The sequence below is a fragment of the Perca fluviatilis genome, chromosome 14, assembly GCF_010015445.1.
Source record: "Perca fluviatilis chromosome 14, GENO_Pfluv_1.0, whole genome shotgun sequence".
Taxonomy (NCBI): Eukaryota; Metazoa; Chordata; class Actinopteri; order Perciformes; family Percidae; genus Perca; species Perca fluviatilis.
Window position 1 is genome coordinate 10,542,200 of NC_053125.1, and position 23,713 is coordinate 10,565,912.

General features: G+C 41.8%; 1 protein-coding gene across 2 annotated transcripts; it reads right to left on the minus strand.

Annotated features, from left to right (window-relative positions):
* On the minus strand, positions 1 to 22,992 carry tdrd7b (tudor domain containing 7 b). Of its 2 annotated transcripts, XM_039822836.1 has the most exons (20): positions 22,816 to 22,992; positions 20,936 to 21,142; positions 20,536 to 20,680; positions 15,048 to 15,255; positions 10,411 to 10,493; positions 9,125 to 9,333; positions 8,411 to 8,779; positions 7,997 to 8,304; positions 7,248 to 7,440; positions 6,932 to 7,043; positions 6,551 to 6,753; positions 6,328 to 6,462; positions 4,805 to 4,888; positions 4,438 to 4,572; positions 4,180 to 4,290; positions 3,862 to 4,010; positions 3,517 to 3,749; positions 3,250 to 3,433; positions 2,953 to 3,113; positions 1 to 1,811 (listed from the first exon to the last, which is right to left on the minus strand). In XM_039822836.1, exons 2-20 carry the CDS (start codon positions 21,140 to 21,142, stop codon positions 1,591 to 1,593), a joined length of 3,450 nt encoding a protein of 1,149 aa, XP_039678770.1. In that variant the 5' UTR covers positions 22,816 to 22,992; the 3' UTR covers positions 1 to 1,590. The 2 variants fall into 2 exon arrangements, with proteins under 2 accessions (XP_039678770.1, XP_039678771.1); XM_039822837.1 differs by lacking the exon at positions 20,936 to 21,142.
* Between the last annotated feature and the right edge of the window lie 721 nt (positions 22,993 to 23,713).

Sequence of the window (23,713 nt, forward strand, 5' to 3'; positions counted from 1 at the left end):
TTTAAACCTCTCAAACAGACTTTATTCAAAAAACAAGTCTTTTATTACCTCCAGGTCATTGTCAAACAACAAAATGGTTGAAGTAATTATCATCTTCTAGAGAATATAAGTTATATATAAATTAAATTCATTTCACATGTCAATTGTTAACAACAATGCAGCTTTGAGCTTTGTCAGAATTGGAGTCTTCAGAAATGGAGAAGCATTTCTACATCCAAAACCATGGTGCAGGTGTGTCCGAAAAAAAAGTCACATTTTAGAATAAAATCCCACATCCGGGCCAACATTTGATGGTGGCACTGGAACCAACCATGAGAACAACTTATTTCCTATTTGAAAATCTAAAACACAACTGGTAACTCAATCTGCTTCTTATTATAACATCCAACTACTGTATATATGCACAATTAAGAAAGATCTGCAACATGCAGCATGTGATCTGGTGAAATCAAAGTCTCAGTGTCAGAAAACAGAAATCAGGAGAGATACTAAACTCAGTGTTTCACAGGAGGAGAAGAGATAGACGTGCCACTGCTATCACAGGAGTCAGGAAGTGGGCTTTAAGGAATGCACAGTCAGAAGTCTGAGGAACTGTCTGTCTTATTCTTTCAATTCAATGGAAAATCTCAATCTTCTGCCAGGATGTACCACCACTAAAAAAAAAATAATAATGTTGGGATAAAAACATATCTTACATCAAGTATATCCCTCCTCACCAAACCCAATTAACTTCTGTTTCTGTGTCTTGCTTGGTCAGTAAGTACAGTACACTCTGTGTCAGCATGTATATGCAAAAAGTAGCAACTGCAAAAACTAAAACGGTTTATTCGAGCATATACAAAAAGTGTAAACTACCTACTGTTCTCTCTGCATTATGCATGTCTCCCATGAGTCACTGACTCGTCTATTTCTTAACTTCTCTGTGGAATGCTTGCTCTAACGTTTAGACATTTTATGACAATCAGAAATACCACCCGAAAAGCAGATTTGGTAAACAAATGCATATATGTCGTCCTAGCATGTGAGCAGAGTTCATTTTAACATTTTGTGCACTTTGCATGGTGCAAACATTGGCAGGTTTGAGGGTATTCAGGCGTCCCCAGGATGACACACACTAAAACTGACGGTACTGAAGATGCCGCTCTGGATTAAAGCCCCTACCGAATGGTATAATAATGCATGTTGTATCATTTCAACAGCTTTGTGAGGATATTATGGATCGATTCAGCAGTTTGTTAATGTAAGCTGAAGGCATGTTTTGAGTATTTGTGGCAAGTTTGGACCAACATCATGCATAGTCCATATGTCCAATGGTCACACTGCAGTCACTCAAAATCACATCACAACATCCTTCGATGTACAGCCCAAAACACAACGAGCAAAAGGCTACAACACCTACCCCTCTTGTCTTTCTGTTAATGCCAGTCCCTACATGCTATCAAACCTCTCAATCTCACTTCTTCCTGTAACTTCTCCTTCATTTTTCATACCTTTGCGTCTTCTATTTTGTCTATCCACAACTCACAGTGTCTTCATTGAGCAACAGGACAACTGCTAGGCTAGTAAGACTTGTCAACGGTCTTCTGTTGTCTACAGCTCTTTGGTCAGCTCATCAGCAAATTCAGTCATGATGTCATGCACCCAGATGTCCCTTTCTTCCTGTGAAGTGTCAACCAGGAAGACCATCAACTTCCTGTCCCATGGGTTTGTGGCTTCCTGTACGGCCTCTAGCTGGGCCACAAGTGGTTTCTTCTCCACATGGTTCCTGAAAACGATGGACGCTTCCTCGGACCACTGCCTCTGCTTCAACCCTGCGAGGAAAACAGGTGTGAAGGTTAAGCTCACTTTTATGGTAACGAAACAATGCTAACATTGAATGATACATAAAGGAAACGCCTGGCAGGCACTTGCTTGCTTGGTCATAACCATTCTAATGATGTGCTTACTAAATACATTGTGTTTCACTGAGGAACATTAATAACTTAATTTTTTTTAACTTAATTCACAATTCTTTTATTTTTTTATTTTCTAATTAAATTGTTGAAGCACATGGGCGCCCGGATAGCTCAGTTGGTAGAGCGGGCGCCCATATACAGTATAGGGGTTTACTCCTCGACGCAGCCGGCCCGGGTTCGACTCCGACCTGCGGCCCTTTGCTGCATGTCACCGCCCCCTTTCTCTCCCCTTTCAAGTCTTCAGCTGTCCTGTCACATAAAGGCCTAAAAATGCCAAAAAAATAATCTTTAACAAAAAAAAATTTGTTAAAGCACATGTGGGATGCTTCCCCTTTAATCAAGAAAGTGTTATGTTTAGTGAGTTTATATTGATTGAATTTTAGCTAAAATAAGAAAGGCAATAATTTATTGTTATGGTATCCCTCCTGGCAGGTATTGGAGCTAAGGCTCAGGCAGAGTTTGGCAGTCGTGAAAGATGTACTCAGATCCTTTAATTAAACCTAACAATATAATCATGTAAAATACAGAAAAAGTCCACCATTCAAAAATCTTACTTAACTAATAGCACAGAATGTAGTTTTATCAGCAAAATGTACACCATGTATCAAACACAAATGTACTCATTATACAAAAACACAATAGTACATTAGAGTAGGCTGAGGTGAAGCTAATTCTAAATATTTGTAAAAAGTAGTTAGAGTTAACAAGTAGTATAAAGTACAGTTTAATTTATAAAAATGAATCATATTTTATAGGATCATCATATGCTTTATATGTAAACTATGAATCTTTAAGGTAACAATTAACTATTACTGTGTCATAGTAATGTAGTTATGCATTTAGTTATTGTATAACAAGTACAATATTTGCCTCTGATATGTAGTAAAGTAGAAATATAAAGTCAATCCACCACTGGGAGTTTGTATGTTACCTTAGTGACCTTAACAACAACAACCATCAGACTCTGTTGTGGTGGAGCTCCGTACTCTCTACTCACCAGCCAGCTGAGCAGTGATTCCCTGGAACGGCAGCTGTCTGAACTCTTTGATCAGAGGCCTGAGCTGTGTGCAGCTGACCAGCTCATGTTTACCATAGTCCAACTCGTACACAGACACCAACCCATTGGTCAGAACTCCCTTCACTAACACACGGTGCCAGCTGAGAAAAGAGAAGGAGGAAGAGTGGATCTATTTAGGCAACGCACAGCTGCTTCCATTTGTTATTGAATATCTACAACAGACAGAAACAAGACAAAAGCCCCCCCAAATACTCAGTGGAAATCAAAGTAACTCGCCTATTCTCCACTTTAGCAGCATATATATGATTCTTTTCTACGTTGAGTGGTTTCTGCTCAGTTTTACTGTAGTAGAGAATCATCTCTCCCATCAACACCACCAGTTTGTACATATCTCTCCAGGGCTGCAGCACAAAGTGGCCTGGATGGCACGCCACTGATACATAGACGTCTATGTTGTTTCCTGAGAAGAAAAAGACTTACACGTGAACACATGATTTTCTAGGCTATAGTAAGGCCAGAAGTGATTTCCACTATCTCCATTACCTGCTGGGGGCAGCTCTAGCAGCGGTGGCAGCTGGAGAGAGGATGAGGGGGCAGATGGTGTCTCTGGTGGGCTGGTGGTGGTCATGTTGCCTCCTCCACCTCCTCTGGGTCCTGATAGAGCCTTCCTGAGATGAGGCTTGGCTGGGACAGAAGTTGATGTTGGACTTCCATTAGTGTAGTCACTGGTGCTGGGAGTCTTGGAGGATAAAGTCGCTGTGGAGATCTTGGCAGGCCTGTGAAATTAAATTAAAAAAACAAGTAATTTAGTGTATAAGTTACATAAGTTTTTACTTAATTAGCTAGATAGTGAAGGGATAATACAGTGAATAAAAAAGCAGCAGAAACCTGTGGCTCGTCAGGAAAACATCTGGTTGCTGTTTGAACAAGTCGGACTGGGCCATCTGATGGTTGAGGCTGCGGGCCGGGTCGTGGAAGTTCTTGTCGGTAAAAAGGTGGACGTAGATGCAGCGCTTGGTTTCATCTACCTTGGCAACCTTGGTCAGGATGTCAAGGTCAGTGGGAGGTACATAAGGAAGAAAAACAGAGGTACTGAACCAATGAGGGCATAATTTGAGTGATTTTTAAAACAAATAACTATCATCACTGTGGTTTAAAAAAAACTGAAGATGTTTAGATGTTAAGGAAGGGCGGCCAGCAATTTACCTTCATGCTACAGTCTGTGGTGGTAAGCACTTTCTCTCGAAGCCACTGGACAGCCTCTGGACTCCAGGATCCAACACTGACAGCCAGGTCTGCTAGACAGCACTTCACAGCCTAAAAAAAAGGTTGCTGGAAGTCATTTTCTCAGATAACCAATAGGACTGTATGAGGACTCTGTCCTCAATACAACAGTACACAAAAAAACATTTCCTTTGAGCATTAGCATTGCTCTTGACTGTTTTTCACACTCTGTGCTTTGACCTGTGGAGGGATGGCCATGAGGTCATAGAGGAACTGCGGTGGAATCTCTCTCAGCTCAAACACCTCTACAGAAGCCTGGACACCCACATCAATGAACAGGATGTCCAGCACTCTGCTGCCATGCAGGTTGGTGATCTAAAGACAGAAACATAGACAGGAAAACCTCATTTTTTTATAGTTAAAAATGTGCAGGGAATAAAACACTATTTATGGACGGTCTTTCTTTTTTAATCTCTGCTGTCAGGGTAACTACACCTGCCTCTATTGTGCAGTTGTGACTTTATTCCCTTTGTCAGGCCAACGTCAATCATATGTGGATTTGTTTAGCAATTCACCATCTGTGCTGCAGGGAACAGTGACACCTTACCTCTACGCGGGACCATTTGCCTTTGTAGCGAGCCAGACATCCTTTCCCACAGAAGACTCTGGACACCAGGAACTCTGATGTTACCTGGAACAGAAATTTGTTTCATCAAGAAACCGGTAGTATCAGATTATTGTTGAATCTGACTGTACTTCCTCTGGACTGGCAAGGTTACTGAGTATGTGTAACTGCTGCTTTACGACTGCAATAAAATGATACTGTAAAAGCTCACACAAACATTTCACAGGTCCACTCAGTCTGCTGCAGGTGTACACTGCAATGACATCAGAGATTAGGACTTTAGATCTGTGGTTCCTTGAAATGGAAAGGGGTTGTTGATGTTTACAGAAATTAAAACATCATAAATTGGAATTAGGGTCAAATTAATCGTAGAGGAGTTATGTTCTTACTTCTACATTTACTCACAACGGTTGATTGATGACACCAATGTTACCACACTAGCAGAGGGAGTTACCCTAATAGATAAACAACATACCTTTTGCTTGTCTCAACTATGGATTACCAAACCATTTTGGTTATCAAAATGTGAAAGTCATTCTCTGAACTTCCTTCTGACTAGAAAAACAAAACCAGACCATCCAGTTTGCTACATGTCATGGAAATAATTTGCATAAAGTATGTAATGAAAATGATGTGTAAAGGTCTTATTACTTTCCTGCATGCTTGATGACTTCAAAAAAACTTCTCTGGACTTGCAAGCTTGGTAAAGTACAATAAAGCTTCCACTGTGTTTACATAAACACTGACGTAAAGCATGACTAAGCCTTAGATTACAGCAGTGGCACACCTCTACTGTGCTGCTAACAGATAAAGTGGCTTGGTAAGATTATCAACCCTAATCTCAATCTGTCCACAACTCTGCCTGAAAGTAGCAGCACAACACAAATAAATTCACAAAAGGCTTTCAATGATGAATGTGTGAGTCCTGCGTTTACTCCTTGTGAATATGGAGCATAACTAACAAACATGTTGGAATGAACACATATACACATTGCAAGGAAGTTTTATATTGTTCTCTTCTTGTTTCCAATCAGGAGTATGCAACCCATCTGTGTGCACCCCATGTGTGTTCCATTTACCAACATTTACAACATTTTATATTGTTAAATACAGAATTACTAGTGCAGATGCTAATGCAATAGCTGCAGCTACTGAACTTAAAAATGGTAACATGTGAAGCTACACAAATAAAAGGCTGTAGTTTTTAGCCAACATTACTTATAAACCGTTAGTGCATGGATGGTTCCGTGGATTACTACAGATTTGGTGCTCAAATGAGTATTTAAGGCAGCAGGATGATGAATGCCTCACTGAGTCAAAATAAACTAACATGTCCATAGTTGTTGTAATGAAAGACCTTGTATCAGTGTAGCTCATTGGTGTGATTTTAAAAGTTTGGTCAACAATTAAAATCTATGGCATATTTGCATCAACAACTGAATAAAGAGTGGACATTTTTACAGTTTCAAAAGTCAATGAGACATCAAATGTAGCATGGATTTAACCTGTAATTGGAAGTATGTCTCTATATTCTCCAGTATCACATTCAGCTTGGCAAGGCCTCTTGAGGGCAGCTGACAGTAGATGGTCCCATCTGAGCAGACGCTTCTGACAGTCACCTTCATATAAGCGCTGTTCACCTGAGGAGAGCCAGTAATAAGAGTTTAGTGAGATGTACAAACAAACGCACACTGACACAACAACGCACATACACAAACTCTCCTCTACCTGTAACGGGCTGGCTAGTGTCTTGTCCTGCAGGGCTTTCATGCAGGCAGCGTTGATGTTGACATCATCATCCTGCGACGTGTCGTACAGGACAACAAGAGGGGTCTGCCCTCTCTCTAGGATCTCAGCCAATAGGATCCTTCCACTTGCCATTGTCTCAAACTTTTTCAGCACAGCAGGCTCCTGACAGAATGGCTCCAGGCCTAGACAGATAGACACACACACACACACACACACACACACACACACACACACACACACACACACACACACACACACACACACACACACACACACACACAAACACACACACATTCATCAATTTGAACTAGAGGCCAATAAATGAGGGAGTAGGGAAAAATAAGAAAAAGTCAGACTCACCTGCAAGTTTACATTTAGTCGCCTGGAAAGGCAGTTGGAAAAATTTCTCATGCAGCTCAAACACTTTGGTTGTGCTGATCACCTCTGAGAAGCCATGATCCACATAGTACACCTATAAAAACCACAGGGATAACTGACATTTCCTCACATCACAAGATCTCATAGTCCCCCTGCTAACCTTTCCCATAGCTTAAGCAAATCACCATCTGCCTCCTCTGAGTTTGGAAGGATTTCTACACTTTTTGATTCATTTGTCTTGGATCCGTTACTTGGCCTTCAACAATTAGTGTCCTTAGTTAAGTTTTTGACTTCTCACCTTGGCCTTGTCAGCCATGACCTCGCAGACTTGCGCCCTCAGAATTTCCTCCTCCTCCTCAGCCCTGACAGCAACAAGTTGGCCAGAGGATGGAGATGACAAAGGAGTTGGACTGCTTTGGTCAAGGCCATAAAACTCCCTCATTTCATCTTCCATGGACTCCTGGGCCTGGGAGTAACCTTCACCAATGTACCTAAGAGAGGAGGAAAGACAGACAGTGAGAGATTTATGAACTGTCCTGTCTTATGGTGTTTTTCCATTACATGGTCCCTGCTCGACTCGCCTCAACTCAATTCACCTTCCAAGCGTGCTGAGGCGATACCAAAAGGTGACGTGAAAACCTGCAGGTTACTGATTGGTCGGAGAGAAATATCACTTATCAATGCGTCATCACTGCTAGCGACAGACGGGGGTGTACTGAACAAACCCGCCATTTTTAAATAGTTTAGCCAGCAGTTTTTTTTTTTGCTGCCTCCAGCTTCTTCTGAAACAAAATGTTTCTTCTGGCTGTCGCAACAGCCACATGCCGAGAGTCAAAAACAACACACCTTTCGACGTTCTGTGTGTGTGTGTGTGTGTGTGTCGCGTTAGGTCATGGCAGTTTCCTGCGGCCTCACGCATGAGGTGGTACTAAATCTGCAATGGAAAACGTAGGACGGGGCACCGCGGCCTAGCCGAGCCGAGTAGAGCTGGTACTAGCAGTGGGTAAGCGCCATTACAGTACATTTACACATACAGTTCTCTCCTACCTGAGGATAACTCCATTGGTGTTGGTGGCCTCCACCACTAGCACAGAGGGGTACTCCTCTTTGGGAATCTGCAGAGAAGGCACGGCGTGATTACTGAGCCTCCTCCCCAGCTCCTGCCTCAGCCTCAGCTCCTCCTCGCTGGCTGAGGAGTTCCTCCTGTTACAGTTTTCATCCTCTCCTCCTCCACCTCCACTGCTGCTCCTCCGATACAGGATGGCCCTCTTAGGGTTGTCAGGCATCGGGTAGTCGATGGTACAGATGTCGGAGAGGAGATGAAGGTTCTCCAGGACGTGTCCGGGAAGTTTAAACTTGTAGATATATAAAATTAAACAAATATTTATATTAAAAAAAGTGCACCTGGCTCCTGAGTTTGGCAATGACGTTAATATGATAGTGTTTGAAAATGTTACTGACTTTGTAGGTGTCCTGGAAGAGCTTAGGCAGCGCGTGGGCCCACAGGCCATTGGAGTACTTCACCAGCAGCTCCTCCAGTTTCAGCTTCAGGTCGGGGCTGGGGGTGGCAGGGGAGGAGGGGGGGCTGGGGGACGAGGAGGACGATGGTGGATTCTGGGGAGAGCGAGAACCAGAGCGAGTCAGATGGATGCTAGGGGGTCTCTGCTGGACGGGGGACTGCACGGGTTTGTCTGTGGGGATGTTTGAAGTTGGGACAGGGGCAGAGGTGGAGTTTGGGGTAAGGGTGGGTGGAGGGGAGGATGTGGTGGTCTGTTCCTTGGCAGGGTAGAGTAGCAGCTCTGATGGGTTGCTGCTGCAGGTTTTCTCTACCTAGGAGAATAAATGGAAAGGACTTATTATAAAACCATTTTGTAGGCGATACAGACTGACCATGACTATAAATTCATGAACTAAGCATTTTACAATACACTTTTAAGATTGGTATTAATTTGTTGTTGACAAGAGTGCACAGGCTTGTCAATTAACCTCTGCCAAGCCTCAAAATGCATCTTTGGTAAACTAATTACAGATCATAAGTGGTTCAAAAATTCCTATTTCTCTTGCCCTGTGATTTGTGTTTCTATGCAGAGTGCTTTGGGGGTTTTTGTTTTCAGGATTTTGTGCATAGTGTCTACCTGTGCATATTATATTATATATAGAGTAAGGAGTACACACAGTGCATATGTGTGTCCAGGTGTCCAGGTCTTTGAGGGCCTCAGTGGGCATGTCCTGTTTGTACAGCTCTCTGTAGATCTGAGGCAGCTTTGACACCCAGAACCCATTACTGTACTTCCCCAGGATTTCCGTGATTCGACCCTGGACCTGCTGAGGGTCGTAGGGCTTTCCTTTCCCCGAGCCGAGGCTCTCGTTGAGATTCAAGGCGGCTGGAAGGTTAGAGAAAAAACACAGAAGGGAGATTACACACACATGCAAGCAATTACTGCTTCTACAACTTTGATCTTCTTGCCCCAGAAACTTGTGGATCGCATGGCATGCTTTTTCCCCGAAACAAAGGCACTTGAGTCTTGAAAGAGATGGATGGATTCTTCAAAAAGAAGAATGATAATGAGGCATCTTCACAAACAAAGTCATGCTTCCTTTTGCACCTGGATTGGTCTGTTGCTCTGTTGAGCTAGATCAGAAAATGAGGAAAAAACTCAAAGAAACCAACCCATTGACCTTCAGGCTTCTTTTGCCTTTAATAAAACACTGTCAAAAATTCCATTGAAACATGCCGCTTGAAACTTATTGACAGTCAGTATTCATCCAAATAAGGATATTTGTACTGGCTATTGCCAAAGGCGTTTCTAATTTTCAATATTAAAGTGTGAATCCCTAGAATAATCAAAAAGAGCCTTGTTATACCAGCACTGTAAGGTGTAGGTCTTGCACATTTTCTAAACAGGGAGGGACTCACATGAATATCATTTCCTCCTCACTCAGGGATGTGTCTTTACATACAGGAAGCATCAGCTCTTAAACCAATCAGTATCAAACTTTAACAGTCTCTTCGGTCTGTAGGGGCATGAAAAAAACATCTGAAAAGGCTGAAGCCTTCGAACATACTGTATGTGCCTCAAAGCGATGCAGTTTATTACATTCCAGTGTGTTTCCCCAGACTATGCAGGCCATAGCCCTTCTTCAAACAGGCAACATGACAACAAACACATTCTTAGTTAAAGTAATGGTGGTAAAGAGTAGTGAGAACCAAGTAAAATGGTGTTGCTATTGCTATAAGAGACATGATTCGATACTTCAGCACAGGAGCACAGCATGACACTGAAAAACTGTTCTTTACTTAGTTGAGTGTTAAATGTCCTCTGGTGATGCCTAGAGCAGCTGGCCAGCATTTGAACTGTCTGAAGTTATACAGGTCTGGGCAACATTTCTGTTCGTTCAGAGGACGAAACGCTACACAAAATGTATTTTCAGCTAAATAAAAAGCAGCACGTCCTACTTACGACTGGTCTGTTGGGAGTTTCTGGAAAGGTGAGCATGCACCTCCTTCTGAAACCGTGACGGGAGGGTCATCCTCTTGTCTGACCTTAACGCAAGAGAACGAGGAGCATTAGTTTCTATGGACTCTGGAAGAGTAGGAAATTGTGCAGAAGACAGACTTGAAACAATGTTTTTTTCATCTTTGTGCATGGTTTAGAGAAATTCACTCTGACTACAGTTTTAAGGCTCGGCTTGGCCTGGCTCTGTGCTGCATCTCTGATTCCTAATCTATTAGGCAAAGCACATCTTTAAAAAGGACTTTGGTAATATCTCAAAGTCTAACCAGATAACCAGCTTAAATTCAGCACAAGACCGAGTATTTTTCGGTTTGCCCTCAGTAACACAACCCATTAATCAAACTGCCTTCATCCCCATTGGTCTAGAACAATGGGTCACGAGATACACTGGATACAGCATTGCACTGTAGATGCTACTCCTCAGACCTAGTCAGCGACAAACTGAGAATGCATGGAAAGATTTTTACATTGTGTAAAATATCCATCTCTTTTCGTGGACATAGCTGAACTGATTTTAATTTCAGTAATTGTATCTTGTAGGTCAATCTTTTCCTTCTTTCCACCCCTCCCATATCCTCTTCTTTCCAACCTTGAGGTGCCTGTTGTTCAGATCAGTCACCTCAGTGATACAGTAAATGCATTGTTAAAACATTCCTCCCAATTCTCCTGATTCAGCCTGTCAATCGACTTCTTGTCTTTCTCTTCAGTCACAACCCCTGGCTCATCCTGGTACATGGCTAATAATGGAAGCAAGCAATCAATAAACTGAGCAAAAAGGTTGTTAACTCTGTGAGCCTAAATGGCTGTGAGAAGATTTGAAGGACTTCATTTCCCATACATAGATCACAGAACATAACATCAGCAATCTGTGCACTCCACTGACCTAAATGCTATTTTCAGCAGGATCAACCATCACTGATGGTTCTCTGGACTGAACACAAACCCACTGCTACTATCAGAGACAAATTCTTATTTTACGTATAGTTTAAGCTTCAATTAATCATTTCCTGAAGGAAGCCAATGACCAAAATTGGCCAGTCCAGTAGAATAAATGTTGAGGTGTCCATTGGTAGCAATGGGGAGGAATTTATCTATTGGTAGCCCAATTTGTATTATTCCAAAAAACATTGCAACTTTGCAGTACAAAAAGTAATGCAATAAGATTAAAATTGACACAAACAGCTACTGAGTGCACCTTATGGTGACATTGTTTGTAGTCTAAAGCCCTATTCGCACGGGATAAGTATTACCTGGTGACCTCCAGTCATTTGTAATAATTGCGGAGGTTGTCTGTGATCTTAATCCCGTGCAAATCGGTCATGTCTGTAATTTGTAAAGTAATAATTCCCCCGCAAATGACCTACCATATTTCGCTGAAAACGGAGGTCCTGTGATAATATTAGTCCCGTGCGAATGGCATCTCTGATTTGTCCAGGATTTGGCGGGGCTTTTTTGTTTTTTCAAGGTACCTATTTCCTTCTTTTGCGCCTTTTTATCCATTTTTCGCGAAGAATGGAGGGTGTGTTGGAGTGTTTTGACAGTGTTTTGGGTGCTGGGTCATGTCGCTATACATCATATACAATTTGCAGAAAGAGAAAGATGAAAACCACCAAAGTGCGAAGACAAAAAGAATGATTAGATGGTGATGGATGACATGTATAGCAGCATGCGGTAAGTATATTTTTTATGTTTGTATCATACATTAGAGATAACGACAAGACATCTCCAAGCAATAGCTTATCAAAAATAATGCACAATCAAGCGAGAGGGGCTCACTTCATAATTAGAGGTTAATGTTACAAATAAATCAAGCGTAAAGCTTGAGCTAATAGATTTTAACCTGGTGAAATGTTTGGTTTTATGTTTCTAACCGGACCCTGCTTGACACCACCCGGAGAAAAAAGTGAGAGAAAGAAAAAGGAGAGGTCGCAGTTCGGACGATGACTGACTACCCGGTTGAGATTGTGTGCGTGTGTCCTCGAGATCTGACCACACACAAACACACGTAGCAGAGCTACCCACACCCATGTTTCTACTGTTGCTTAATGTCAGTAAATTTGAGTAAAATCACAGGCTTCGCTTATCCCGTTCGAATGCGCCAGATGAAAATCAGACGTGGGTGGGTAATTTATAATTCACACGAGGTCCCTAGATAATACTTATCCCGTGCGAATAGGGCTTAAGGCCGGCTACACACTGGATGCGTGGCGTGAGCGTGTCAGCTGCGTGGCGTTTTATTTCAGCTCCCATGTTAACAGGTTAGAGCTTGCACACTGCCTGCGTGACACGCACGTCTCAGGCGCGGCTCGAGCCACGCGGAAAACGCGTGCATGCTAGAAATAGGACCAACGCCTATTTTTTTTAAATGATTTAAATGATTGTTATGTATCGTCAATACAGAACGAAATATTCAGTTTGTAGCTGGATACTGCCGACGTTGTCTTTGCTGTAATCAAATCAGTAGATATTTATGTTTAACATGAAGTATACTACTGCTTGAGTGCAGTAAATCAATGGGAAACATACATGTGTACAGACAAAGCTAGCAGCAGCAGCGCCGCGTCAGACACGTTTCTGCTGTGAAAAGACATAGAAAAATCCAAGCAGCCGCCACGCAACTGACACGCAACAGAAACGCCACGCACACGCCACACAGCCAGTGTGTGGCCGGCGTTAGGTCTAGATTGGGGTTAAACTGTTTTCTGGAGCCTGTTAGACTAAAGACTGTACCTTTGTTTTGATTTTGCTTCCATTATTGTAAATTTCTTGACAAAGGAACCTGGGACTTCAGCGTCAACAACTTTGTCGTAGTATGGACACCCAAGAGCTACCCAGCCAGTCACACAAACACGAAGACAGCGTGAACACACACACAAAACCCTCCCATTCAGGTCTCCTCCACTCATTTCTCCTGTGTTTTTAATTTAATAAAATTATTTTGAAAACTATAATTCTATGTTGGATCTTTTTTTTTGATTGTTGAAGTTACCATTTATACTGCCATGTATCCCATAGTACACCTGCAGGCACGCACACACACACACACACACACACACACACACACACACACACACACACACACACACACACACACACACACACACACACACACACACACACACACACACACACACACACACACACACACACACACACACACAAATGATGATAACGCTGGTGTACTGTCCAGTGGAAGATCTAGAGGGATACAGAGAGATGTGCTGATTCACTCTGTGTCGGTTTAGAATTGTTAATCTACCAGAGAATAGAGGGGGGATTAGAAAGGGCTCACATCCCCCCTGCTCTGGGCTTGTGTCCCCTGCCAACACACCAGGCTTCTCACCCTGCCGCCCCATTGTGCACACTGGACACCCATGGTGACACTGAGACACAGAGGTCTGATGTCAGTTGTTTTCACACCGAACGGACAAACAGAGCTGTGGATGGATGAAAGTGAGAGAGCCAGTCTATGAGCTGGATTAAACTTGATTCTTGTTAGAGCAATGCAGATAGATAATATCTCGCAATGCTTCTAGATGGCTTCTTCAATAACAATGAATCAGGTTTTTAACTCATTTCAGGTCATGGTGAATGACAGCAGAACTCTGAAGCCAAAGTCTGTTGAAATAAGTATTGATTTAAAAAAAAGGAAAAATAGATTTGGACCAATCCGGAAAGCATAATCAAAACATAATGAGCCATTTACAAATGAATTTACAGAGAGTGTAAGAAAGAGAAGGAAGAATGGTGGTGATCAAGGTGAACAATGAAAATGTGCCAAACATGTAGATGAGGAGGCACAGAGAAAAGAAGTACAAAGAAGAAGTGGCTAAGTGAAGGGAGGGAATATAAAGACAGAGACAGACAGAGAGAACCAGAATAATCTAGAGAGCACAGCATCAGCCCAGTGCTGAATAAGCAGCAGCAGGGAGGCTGTTGCACTCAGAAACCAACCAGAGTTTAACCAAGCTTCCATTCACCAGCAGCCTATTCTGATTCAGCTCAGACCACACAGGTGGGAGGAGAGGAGGGGGACAGTGAGTGAGAGAGAATGAGAGAGAAAGAAAGAAAAAAAGATGTTTTTCATTGACTTGTGGCTGTAGTTTGGACTAGATGGTTGAGTGACACGAAAATATAAGAAAGTGGTCTATATTGTCTTAAACCATTCATAAAATAGTGAAAGCATGTTGCATTGCAGAGTGAATCTACAGGAAATGTTCTGGCATGACAGCTAGCTTTTCTGATCACGTTGGTCATTTGCACATTCCTCTACTTGGATTTCCCAAGCAGTGTGGAAGCCTGGTTGGTGACTTCCACATACAGTATAATTGTGCTACAAAATCCCACAAATATGTGAGAACCAAGCTTCCGCATTGGTATGTGAGCTGAAGTTGTCTTTTCATAGTAAAGGCCTGCAACAAATTAGATCTTGAATGCAAAATCCATATTTTGTTGTAGAGGGTAAAAAACAGTATTTTGTCACAATAAAAAACAACAATTTGATCACATAAAAGCATCTAAATTTATAAACTTATTTGAAGTAAAGCAACTGTGTCCTACTCCTAACCATTTCCCTCACTCACTTCTCTGCAGGTGGGTTCCCTTTCCTGTTGGGTGTGTTCTGATTGGACAACTTGTTTGGATGTGCCCCAGTCTTGCCCTCTGACTGGCAATCCCTCATGTCCCTCGCCTGTCTGAAGTCTCCATGTCCCGCCCCTCGGCCGCCACCTCCTCCTCGACCTCCGCCTCGCCCGCGGTGGTTTGGCTGCCTCAGAGATGTCTGAGGTTTGGCTGCATAGAGAAACAGAAGGCAAACAAGAGAAGTAAAACTATGGACTTAAAGTACCCCCCACACACACACACACACACACACACACACACACACACAACACACAACACACCCTGACTCAGCTAAACCTGATGCTGAGACAGGGTAGTGTGTCTGTCTGGAGGGCACAGTGTTATAGATAGTTCAATAGCTGTAGACACAGTAGATCTGATGAGCAACAGCATAGCTCCAATCAGTTAGCCAGCCAGCAGCAACGACATCAACAACAACACAATATTGCAAACTAAACATTGAGAAAACTCTCCTGTGCCTACTTTCTTGGATTTGCCTGTTGAAATCCCCAATTGGATTGTGTAATAAATGGTGGATAAGGTACGCCTAATTGCTTTTGAGTGTTGAGATGAGAATATCGATAACACTGCCATGTCACTGCATTAACTATGGAGCTAGAGCCTATGGCTAGAGCATGGAGTTGATTAGCTTTGCTTAGCTTAGCTTAAAGACTGGAAGCAGGGGGAAAACATGAAGCCTACCAGAACCTCTAACGCTCAGTGATTAACTTGCTGGGAAGGAGAGAGAAAACCAGCAGACTCCAGGAAGTCACTGCGTCTGAAGAATATATAGCTACAGCATGTCCTGTAAAACCCTCAACTTGTCATTTTTGCAATACTGTTTGTGCACAGATTAATCAAACAAGTTTTAAAATGTTAATTATTGACCAATAGAGGTGCTGGTATGCATATTTTTAAATGTTGGAGACAGCCAGGCTAGCTGTTACTCCTTGTTTCCAGTCTTTATCAGCCTGGATGCCAGCCGAACTTAGCCCCGCCCACAACATTTGAGGTCGGGAAGTTCGGTCTGGACTTGATCCCTTGAGCTGTTTGGACCAATCAAATTGTCAGAGCGGGCTTTATAGATGATGGACAGATTGATCAACAGTAACGTAATCAACCACTTCACCAAAGAGCGCTTGGGTTGAATTCGGAGAATTGAGATGTGTAGCTAGATTCCTCCATTGCGTCTGTTATAGAAGATATCGACAGCGCATTCATTTTAAAATCCTCAACAGGCCCGTCTCAGCTGATGGTGTCGCTGCGACTCAGCTGTTCAAGTCCGCCCGATAGAGAGAGACTGAAGAGAGAGAGAGCGTTGGAACAAAGCCGTGAATCAGAGAAATAAAACGTGTTTTCGCCGATTCATCACTAGAAATGCAACTGTAAAGCTGCAAGCACCTCACTATCACTAACGCTATCCACATTCATATTCACACGAAACAAATGATATATCCAGCTACAAAAAAAAAAAAAAAAAGAGTCTAAAGTTAGGACCTCTTAATACATCCATGGATAGGACGGAAGTGCAAAGAGTGGTTGCTATGGAGACGATACACCGTCTCGGCCATTGACAGGATATGGTCTCATCTCGTCTGTCTGGTGTTGAGTTCTGTTGACAGTTGAGTTGAGTTCCGTTGCTCTGATTGTTTGTAGTTCTATCCAGTTGAGTGCAGAGGCATTTTCTCGTTCGGTTGAAATCAATACGCCCCATAATCAAAGAGTATAGAAGTAACTTCTATATGTCTATACTCTTTGCCATAATCACAGCAGTATCTGAGTATGACGAAGTCAGGCTTTAAGTCTTTATGCTAAATCGAGCTAATCTACGCCTGGTTCTAGCTGCTCCATAGTTAATGCACAGACATAAGTGGTATCCATTTTCTCACGTAACTCTCGGCAAGAAAGGAAACGTGTATTTCCCAAAATGTTTAACAATTTATTTGAATAATATACATGAGCAACCCTCTAAATGTAAATTATGTATTGCAGTGATTGCTATCAATAGCTTAAGGGAAATAGTCACAATTCAGGAGACTGTGGTTGCAGTCCTAGGAACATTTAAGGCGAATGAACGTATGTGCGTTATTATGAAGTGGGGCTCTGCTGAAAAAGAGCATACAATATAATATAACATACAATATATATGCTGTATACAAAAAATATATAAATTGTGTTTTTTGTTAAAATATCTATTTCAAGCAATTATTGTATGATTGATTTTTCTCAACAATTATATTCTCAGTTTTAAGACTGGTAACATCACTACTAGTGGAGAAAAGTACATGTAACACCAAGTAGCAGAATAATTCTAACATGAGTTAGTAACTGTAATCTGTGATGGTCACTGTATGTTCAGTAAACAGCCCGAAAAGCAGAGTGCAATGATCCCAACACAGCACCTACCAGTCCAACCCCTCATCACTGTGATGTTACATCATTCAAGCACAGCATGGCCGGCATGACATCACATTCCTGCTAATTGACGTCATCAATATACCCTGTTGAGCATAACCCTTAGTCATTTCCACTCCCACACTCCCTCTTTCTCCTAATGTCTCTTCTTTTATCTTCACCCGTTTCTTCCTTTCTCTTTTCCTCAGTGAGATCTAGAACTTTCTCCTGTTTTCTCATCCTCTCTGTTCTGGCTGAATCTCATTATATCTTTCCAGTGACAAAACACTGACAAAAAAAAGTCATTAGTAGGCAAATTTGATTTCTAAATCTTATTATTTTCTCTCTAACTATGATACTGGCAGTTAATCAATCAGCCAATTAATGAATCAATAAAACTTCCAGACACATACACATTACAGAAACTCAGAAGTCACACATGCAGGAATACACAAGCTTAAATCCACATGCAGATATAGGCAAGGACAAACAGATACAGTCAGAGCAGATGCTGCGTCACCTCACCGGCATGGACACACAGTCCCTGATCTGTTTCTGTCTGAATATCAATATCCTGGTGAGGTGGTGGAGGAGAGGATTAGAGAGAGATGAAGAGGTTGATGTGTGAATCAGATGCTCTTCGCTTGCAGCTGAGTCTCAGCTGCTATAGGCTGCATTAGCCTCAAATCCGAACACGCCATCCCGACTTCCTCCTTCCCTGTCATCTGTCCACCCCCTACCTCCTTCCCATTTCTCCATCCCTCTGCTTTTCTTTTCCTCCGACACTCTTGCTGCCACTCCTCTTTTCTATTCTCCCTCTCCTTACTGCACTACCACCTCCTACTTCATCCTTTGACTCTGAGAATATTCTGCAGCATCACAGTCTAGCGGAGGTGTATGCGCTAAAAAGAAATTTGTGTATGTCTGTATGTGTGTGTGCAGGTTTGTGATATTGCATGTTTGCATATGTGCAAGTATGGTTTATGAATGTATTTATAGCAAATAAAGTAGAAAAAGGTTAAGAATTGTGTGTGGATATACAGTAATATTGCATGTGAGCTGACATATTTACATATACACATATGAAACTGATACACCTGTGCAGCCCTGAACATTGTGAATCCGTCTGCTTGAGTGCGCACGTGTGTGATATTCTTAGTGCCAAGGGAAGTGCAGGTCTCCACAGAGCAACAGTTAAAACAGGTCAGTTGTTCATCCACAAACTGTCGGGCTGCACCAAAGAAAAGCATTTTCCCCTGTTGTATTGTCACGTTCTAGTTTTCTCTTGCTGCAGCACAATTGGATTGAGAGGATGGATGGAGAACTAAATATATATTTCCAGGTTTCAGCTTACTACAGCTTATTATACTATCAGTATAATATATTGTCAATAAACATGTGTTTAGTTAGAGTATAAACAATACTGCTCTGTCATCAATATGCAATATATGGTATATATACAGTATATACTCAGTCAGGAGGCATTTTGTGTCACATGTACTGTATATCAGTGCTGATATACATCCAGTGTTCTCTTTACTATGTTGTCAAACATGTTTTGAATAGTGCAGCCATTTAGTCATTCATTCACATCTGAATGACATTCAAGTCCTTCATCAAACTTTTATCAAGAGTGGGTGCCCGGGTAGCTCAGTTGGTAGAGCGTGCGCTCATATATAGAGGTTCGACTCCGACCTGCGGCCCTTTGCCGCATGTCGTACCCCCTCTCCCTCCCCTTTCATGTCTTCAGCTGTCCTGTCAAAATAAAGGCCTTATAATCTTTAAAAAAAAAATAGAAATTTCATTTTCATTTGTGTGCTGGTTTAATGGGTTGTCTGTGAAGGCCAAAAATGGTCTGTTTAACATTTTTAAGGTCTGCTACAAGATCACTGGAGTACAGCAGAAAGACCTCAGCTCTCTGTGGAAGAAACATGTGGTTCAGAAAGCAAAAAAAAAAATAAGTCAACCTGACTATGCACTTTTAAGTGACTTTTTAGTTATGCCGTCAGCCCGGCGCTATTATGTTCCTGTACAGAAAACTAATCAGTATGCACATTCTTTCATTCCTCGTCATTAGGCTACTGAACACAAACCGTTGATCTGATCTATGCTCTTGTTGTTACTGGCATGTTGATATGGATGCTGATTGTTGTCATTACGCTTATTATTACATGGATGGGATAGACTGTAAAAATGAATTGCCCCTTGCCCCCTTTCTGAATCTGAATCATAAACATATGCAGTATTGTTCTATTTCAGTGTTGGATACACACAGTGGCCCAACACACAAAAGATACCCAACACCAGTTTTTTTTTGCAGTTAAAGTGCAACAGTGTTAACCACTGTTCATGATTCACTGTTCATCTTGTAATGTCCATATTTATTTGCACTACTTCAGGCTGCTGTGGACCTTTAAAACTATAACTACAAGCTTTCAAAGATTAGGCATTTATAATCATTTCAAATTCGCTGTAAGATACATACTATAAAGCAGATGTAGCATGTAAACTTACTTTTAGCAGTAAGTGCAATGACATTTAATTCAATACGTAACTGATTTTAAGCCACCTTGTGACTCAGCAAACACCTGTGTAACTGGATAGAGCTAACTGTGTGTTCTTCAGAAGATGCTGATAAATGGGAAAGCCTATAAGATTACAAGTGGTATGTGCAGTGTAACTGGATTATAGTTTCCTATTGAATACTGTAATGGTAAAGCCATTAGATCCAAAAACCACTGCCTTGCCAATTCTGTTTCTCCGTAAATTACTAAATATATTAGCTTGCTGCCTTTCATACAAAAACCGTGAAATCCCACATGCACAAAGGCAACGTGTAATGTTTTTCAAACCCTGCATAAACTGACACTCAGGACTTTAGGTGAGACCAACATAGTTGAGTGACTAGCCCAAAGCTTTGCATGCAAATGAATGCTTGAATGGAGTTAAAAAATATTAATAATATATACATATACTATGTAGAATTGATAATAATTTTTAAGATCAGCTAAAGAAAATGGCAGAGCAGCTGTGTTAATGGTTAGTCCAAAATCTTACCATTGAGGACGAGTGGGGCAGCCGGTTTGACCCTCATCTGGGTGTTGACCAGGTGGGGTCGGCCGGTCTTCTTGGAGCTACGCTGACGAGCCACCACCTTGGCTACATGGGCCGTCTCATTGGCTCCTGAGGCAAAACACACCATCTGCAGAGAAAGAGAGAGGAGTAGACAGACAGCTATAAATAAGTGATTCATCATAAGGTGGAGCAGGGTATTACCTCTTAACCCCTAGGTGTAAATCCTATCCAAATTATGAACACAGTACTTTGGATACTTTGTGGTAGGAACATGTATAATTATTTAGGAATAATCTTATTTTATTATGGCTAAATATGTTTATGCAGCTATCCTTCAAACCAACCATCCTGCAGCCACACACACACACACACACACACACACCTCTCCAGAGCGGCTGCGCTCGGTACGGACTACAGAGGGCATGCTGGCTAGCAGTGCATCCAGGTTGTTGTGTCCCATCTGTTTGTGTGGTATCTGCTCCCCGGTCAGCTCTTTGTACTCTGACTGCAGACGGGACAGGGACACTCCACCTTTGTTGGCCTGGAGGACGGCACGCAGCATCTTCTTCACCAGCTCCACGTCAGCCATCTAAAAAGAATTAAGTGGGACCAATCCACTGCAAGTCTGAGAATGGTGCAGCTGGTGATGATGCAAGCCCATTCAAACTTGCAATAGTCTGCAAGTAGATTGAGTTCAGCCCATGGGCCAATGGCTGACTGGTTAGACAAGTTTTTATTAACTCTTGCATTTCAAGAAATGTTTTTGAATGGAGATTGTATACTCACAGTGGTATTTGTTTTTCGATATATAGTCATAGTATATGATCAAAACAAGCATGTACCTACCACATCTCTTTTTCTCAAAGGAAGCTAATTTTCAATCATCATTCCACTGTTCTGTCTAATAAGCAGGTATTTATTGGTGATTAAACTCACTCCGCAAAGATCTCTTGTTATTTAAAGCAACAAACTGTTACTGTAGCCCCATAGAGACATTATAGTAAAGGGCTTTATTTAGGTTCAAGGTGTTACTAGTAATCCTCCCCCTCCCTGGTGTACAGCCTGTTACAGTACATCTCCCAGTGGTTTTCAGCTGCCAAACCAAACCGCCCTAAAAAGGAATTCAAAAAATTCTGCTAAGTACTAAACAAAACCAATATAATGTCTGTGAAAAGTGTAATAACGGAAATATTTCAACAAATATTCGGTATGATCGAAAAATCTGGACGCTTGCGGACGTGGAGACACACCCTCAACTTAACGAAAAGAGGTCTGTCAGTGCAACAGTGTAGTTTTTAATAACAGGTGGCCAATCTATAATCGCCCTCTAAAATTGTTACAATGTAGAAATTTCAGAGATATTTTTGATATTTGTGCTCTCGGTGTACACGCAGGAATGCACACACCGCAGGAAGAATCCATGCCATGAATTTTGCATGACGTATTTTTTGGAAAGACGCCCTTGTTTATAATACCATTGTATTGTCTTGCTGGACTTTTCTCTATAAAATAAATGCCTTCAATTAAATAATTCAGAAATATTTAGACGATTTCGCACTAGGCTTGGATGGTACTAGGAAAAGGTGAAAAAGCTGCACTGTAAACGAGTAAAATGAACTTGTCAGATTTTTTTATGAGGGAAACGTTTCTGCATTAGATTTCAGCCACTTGTTGATATGGCCACTTTTTGCAGCGCAGGGCAGCAGCCGGGATAGGGAAACTATAAATGACGTAACTCATCACACTTCGACTCCACACCCGCCATGGACCAAACTATTTAGAAGAAGTTTCCATTTCGTTTTTCGTTTTCTATACACAACTATACTTAAATGGTCTTGACAAGATGAATGACGCCGGCAAAATGTACTAGGCCCAGTATACAGTCAGCTCAGGCAACGATACTGCGCGTAATATCGAGTTAAATCCTCTTGCCATCTCAGGGACAGCGGCTCGTAAAGTTGGCTAATGAACGCTATCTGAAGACCGGAAGCACATACTTTTTGGCCTTCATAATAAAATTACAGAGACTCGCCGATTATTTTTTTACCTCGCACATTAGTCAAACAATTTATGATTTTGAAAGTCACTACCGGAAGTACATTGTTGTGCCGTAGCTAGCTTGAAAGCTTTCGAGACATCCCATCCGGGAGTATCGAAGGAGGCAACATAAACACCCGACAAAACTTGCTCAAACTCAGCCAGGACTGAGTGTTATAAAACTCCATGTAAGTCAGAATAAAATCTACAAAAAACATTTTCTACCTTGCTCTAAACAGACGGTACGGTGAAGTCAGGACCTGATCCTCGCTGTCAGTGCTGTCACCACCACAGGGCTGAGCTGCGGCCGAAGCACTGTCCCCGGGGTGTCTGCCAGCCGGTCCAGGCACAGCCTCTCCTCCGCCACCTGATTGGTCGGCTGTGCATGGGCTTCTGGCTAACTACACGTCAATATATTCATCCAGGGGCCGCAGCACAAGACAGAGGACACAGCTCATTGTCCAGCTATAGACAGTATTCTATGCGTTCAACCCTAGTTAGCAGAAGCAACTTTCACAAGTTGGGACCAGAGGGCGTTCAGCATATAAACTAATTGCTGCAGCACACATAAATAGGCCTATATTATTCTTATACATGTTATATTTCTCTAGTTTCCATTTGATTATTTTTAGTTTTGTATTTAGAATTTATTGTGCACATTTATCTATTTGTTTATGTATTTCCCATATTCACAATAATGATCTACATTATGCATTCTCTCTCATTAACGTATTTCACCCAATGCTGTGTTAAAACCGATAGGTAATATTAATTACTGGTAAACATCGTATTGTGTTACTTCTACCCTTTCCCTTCTTTAACTCTTTGCTTTAAACACTGTATTTGCCCAATCATCCTTATCCATAATTGAATTCAAATTCAATTAACCAACAACTACTGAATTGCTTTGAGTCTGGATAATTTTTTTTTGTGTACCTTTACTTATTTTACATGTGTAATTGTAACAATCATGATAGTTGTATATGACCAAAAAAGAAACAACGTCCCAAACTTTAGGTCCTTAAGAAGCTCCCATGAAGACCTTGTAAAAAAGAAAAAAAGAGTAAAATGGACAAAAGGAAGAAAGGCCACCCCATCCCAAATATGCAGTGGGCTGTAAATT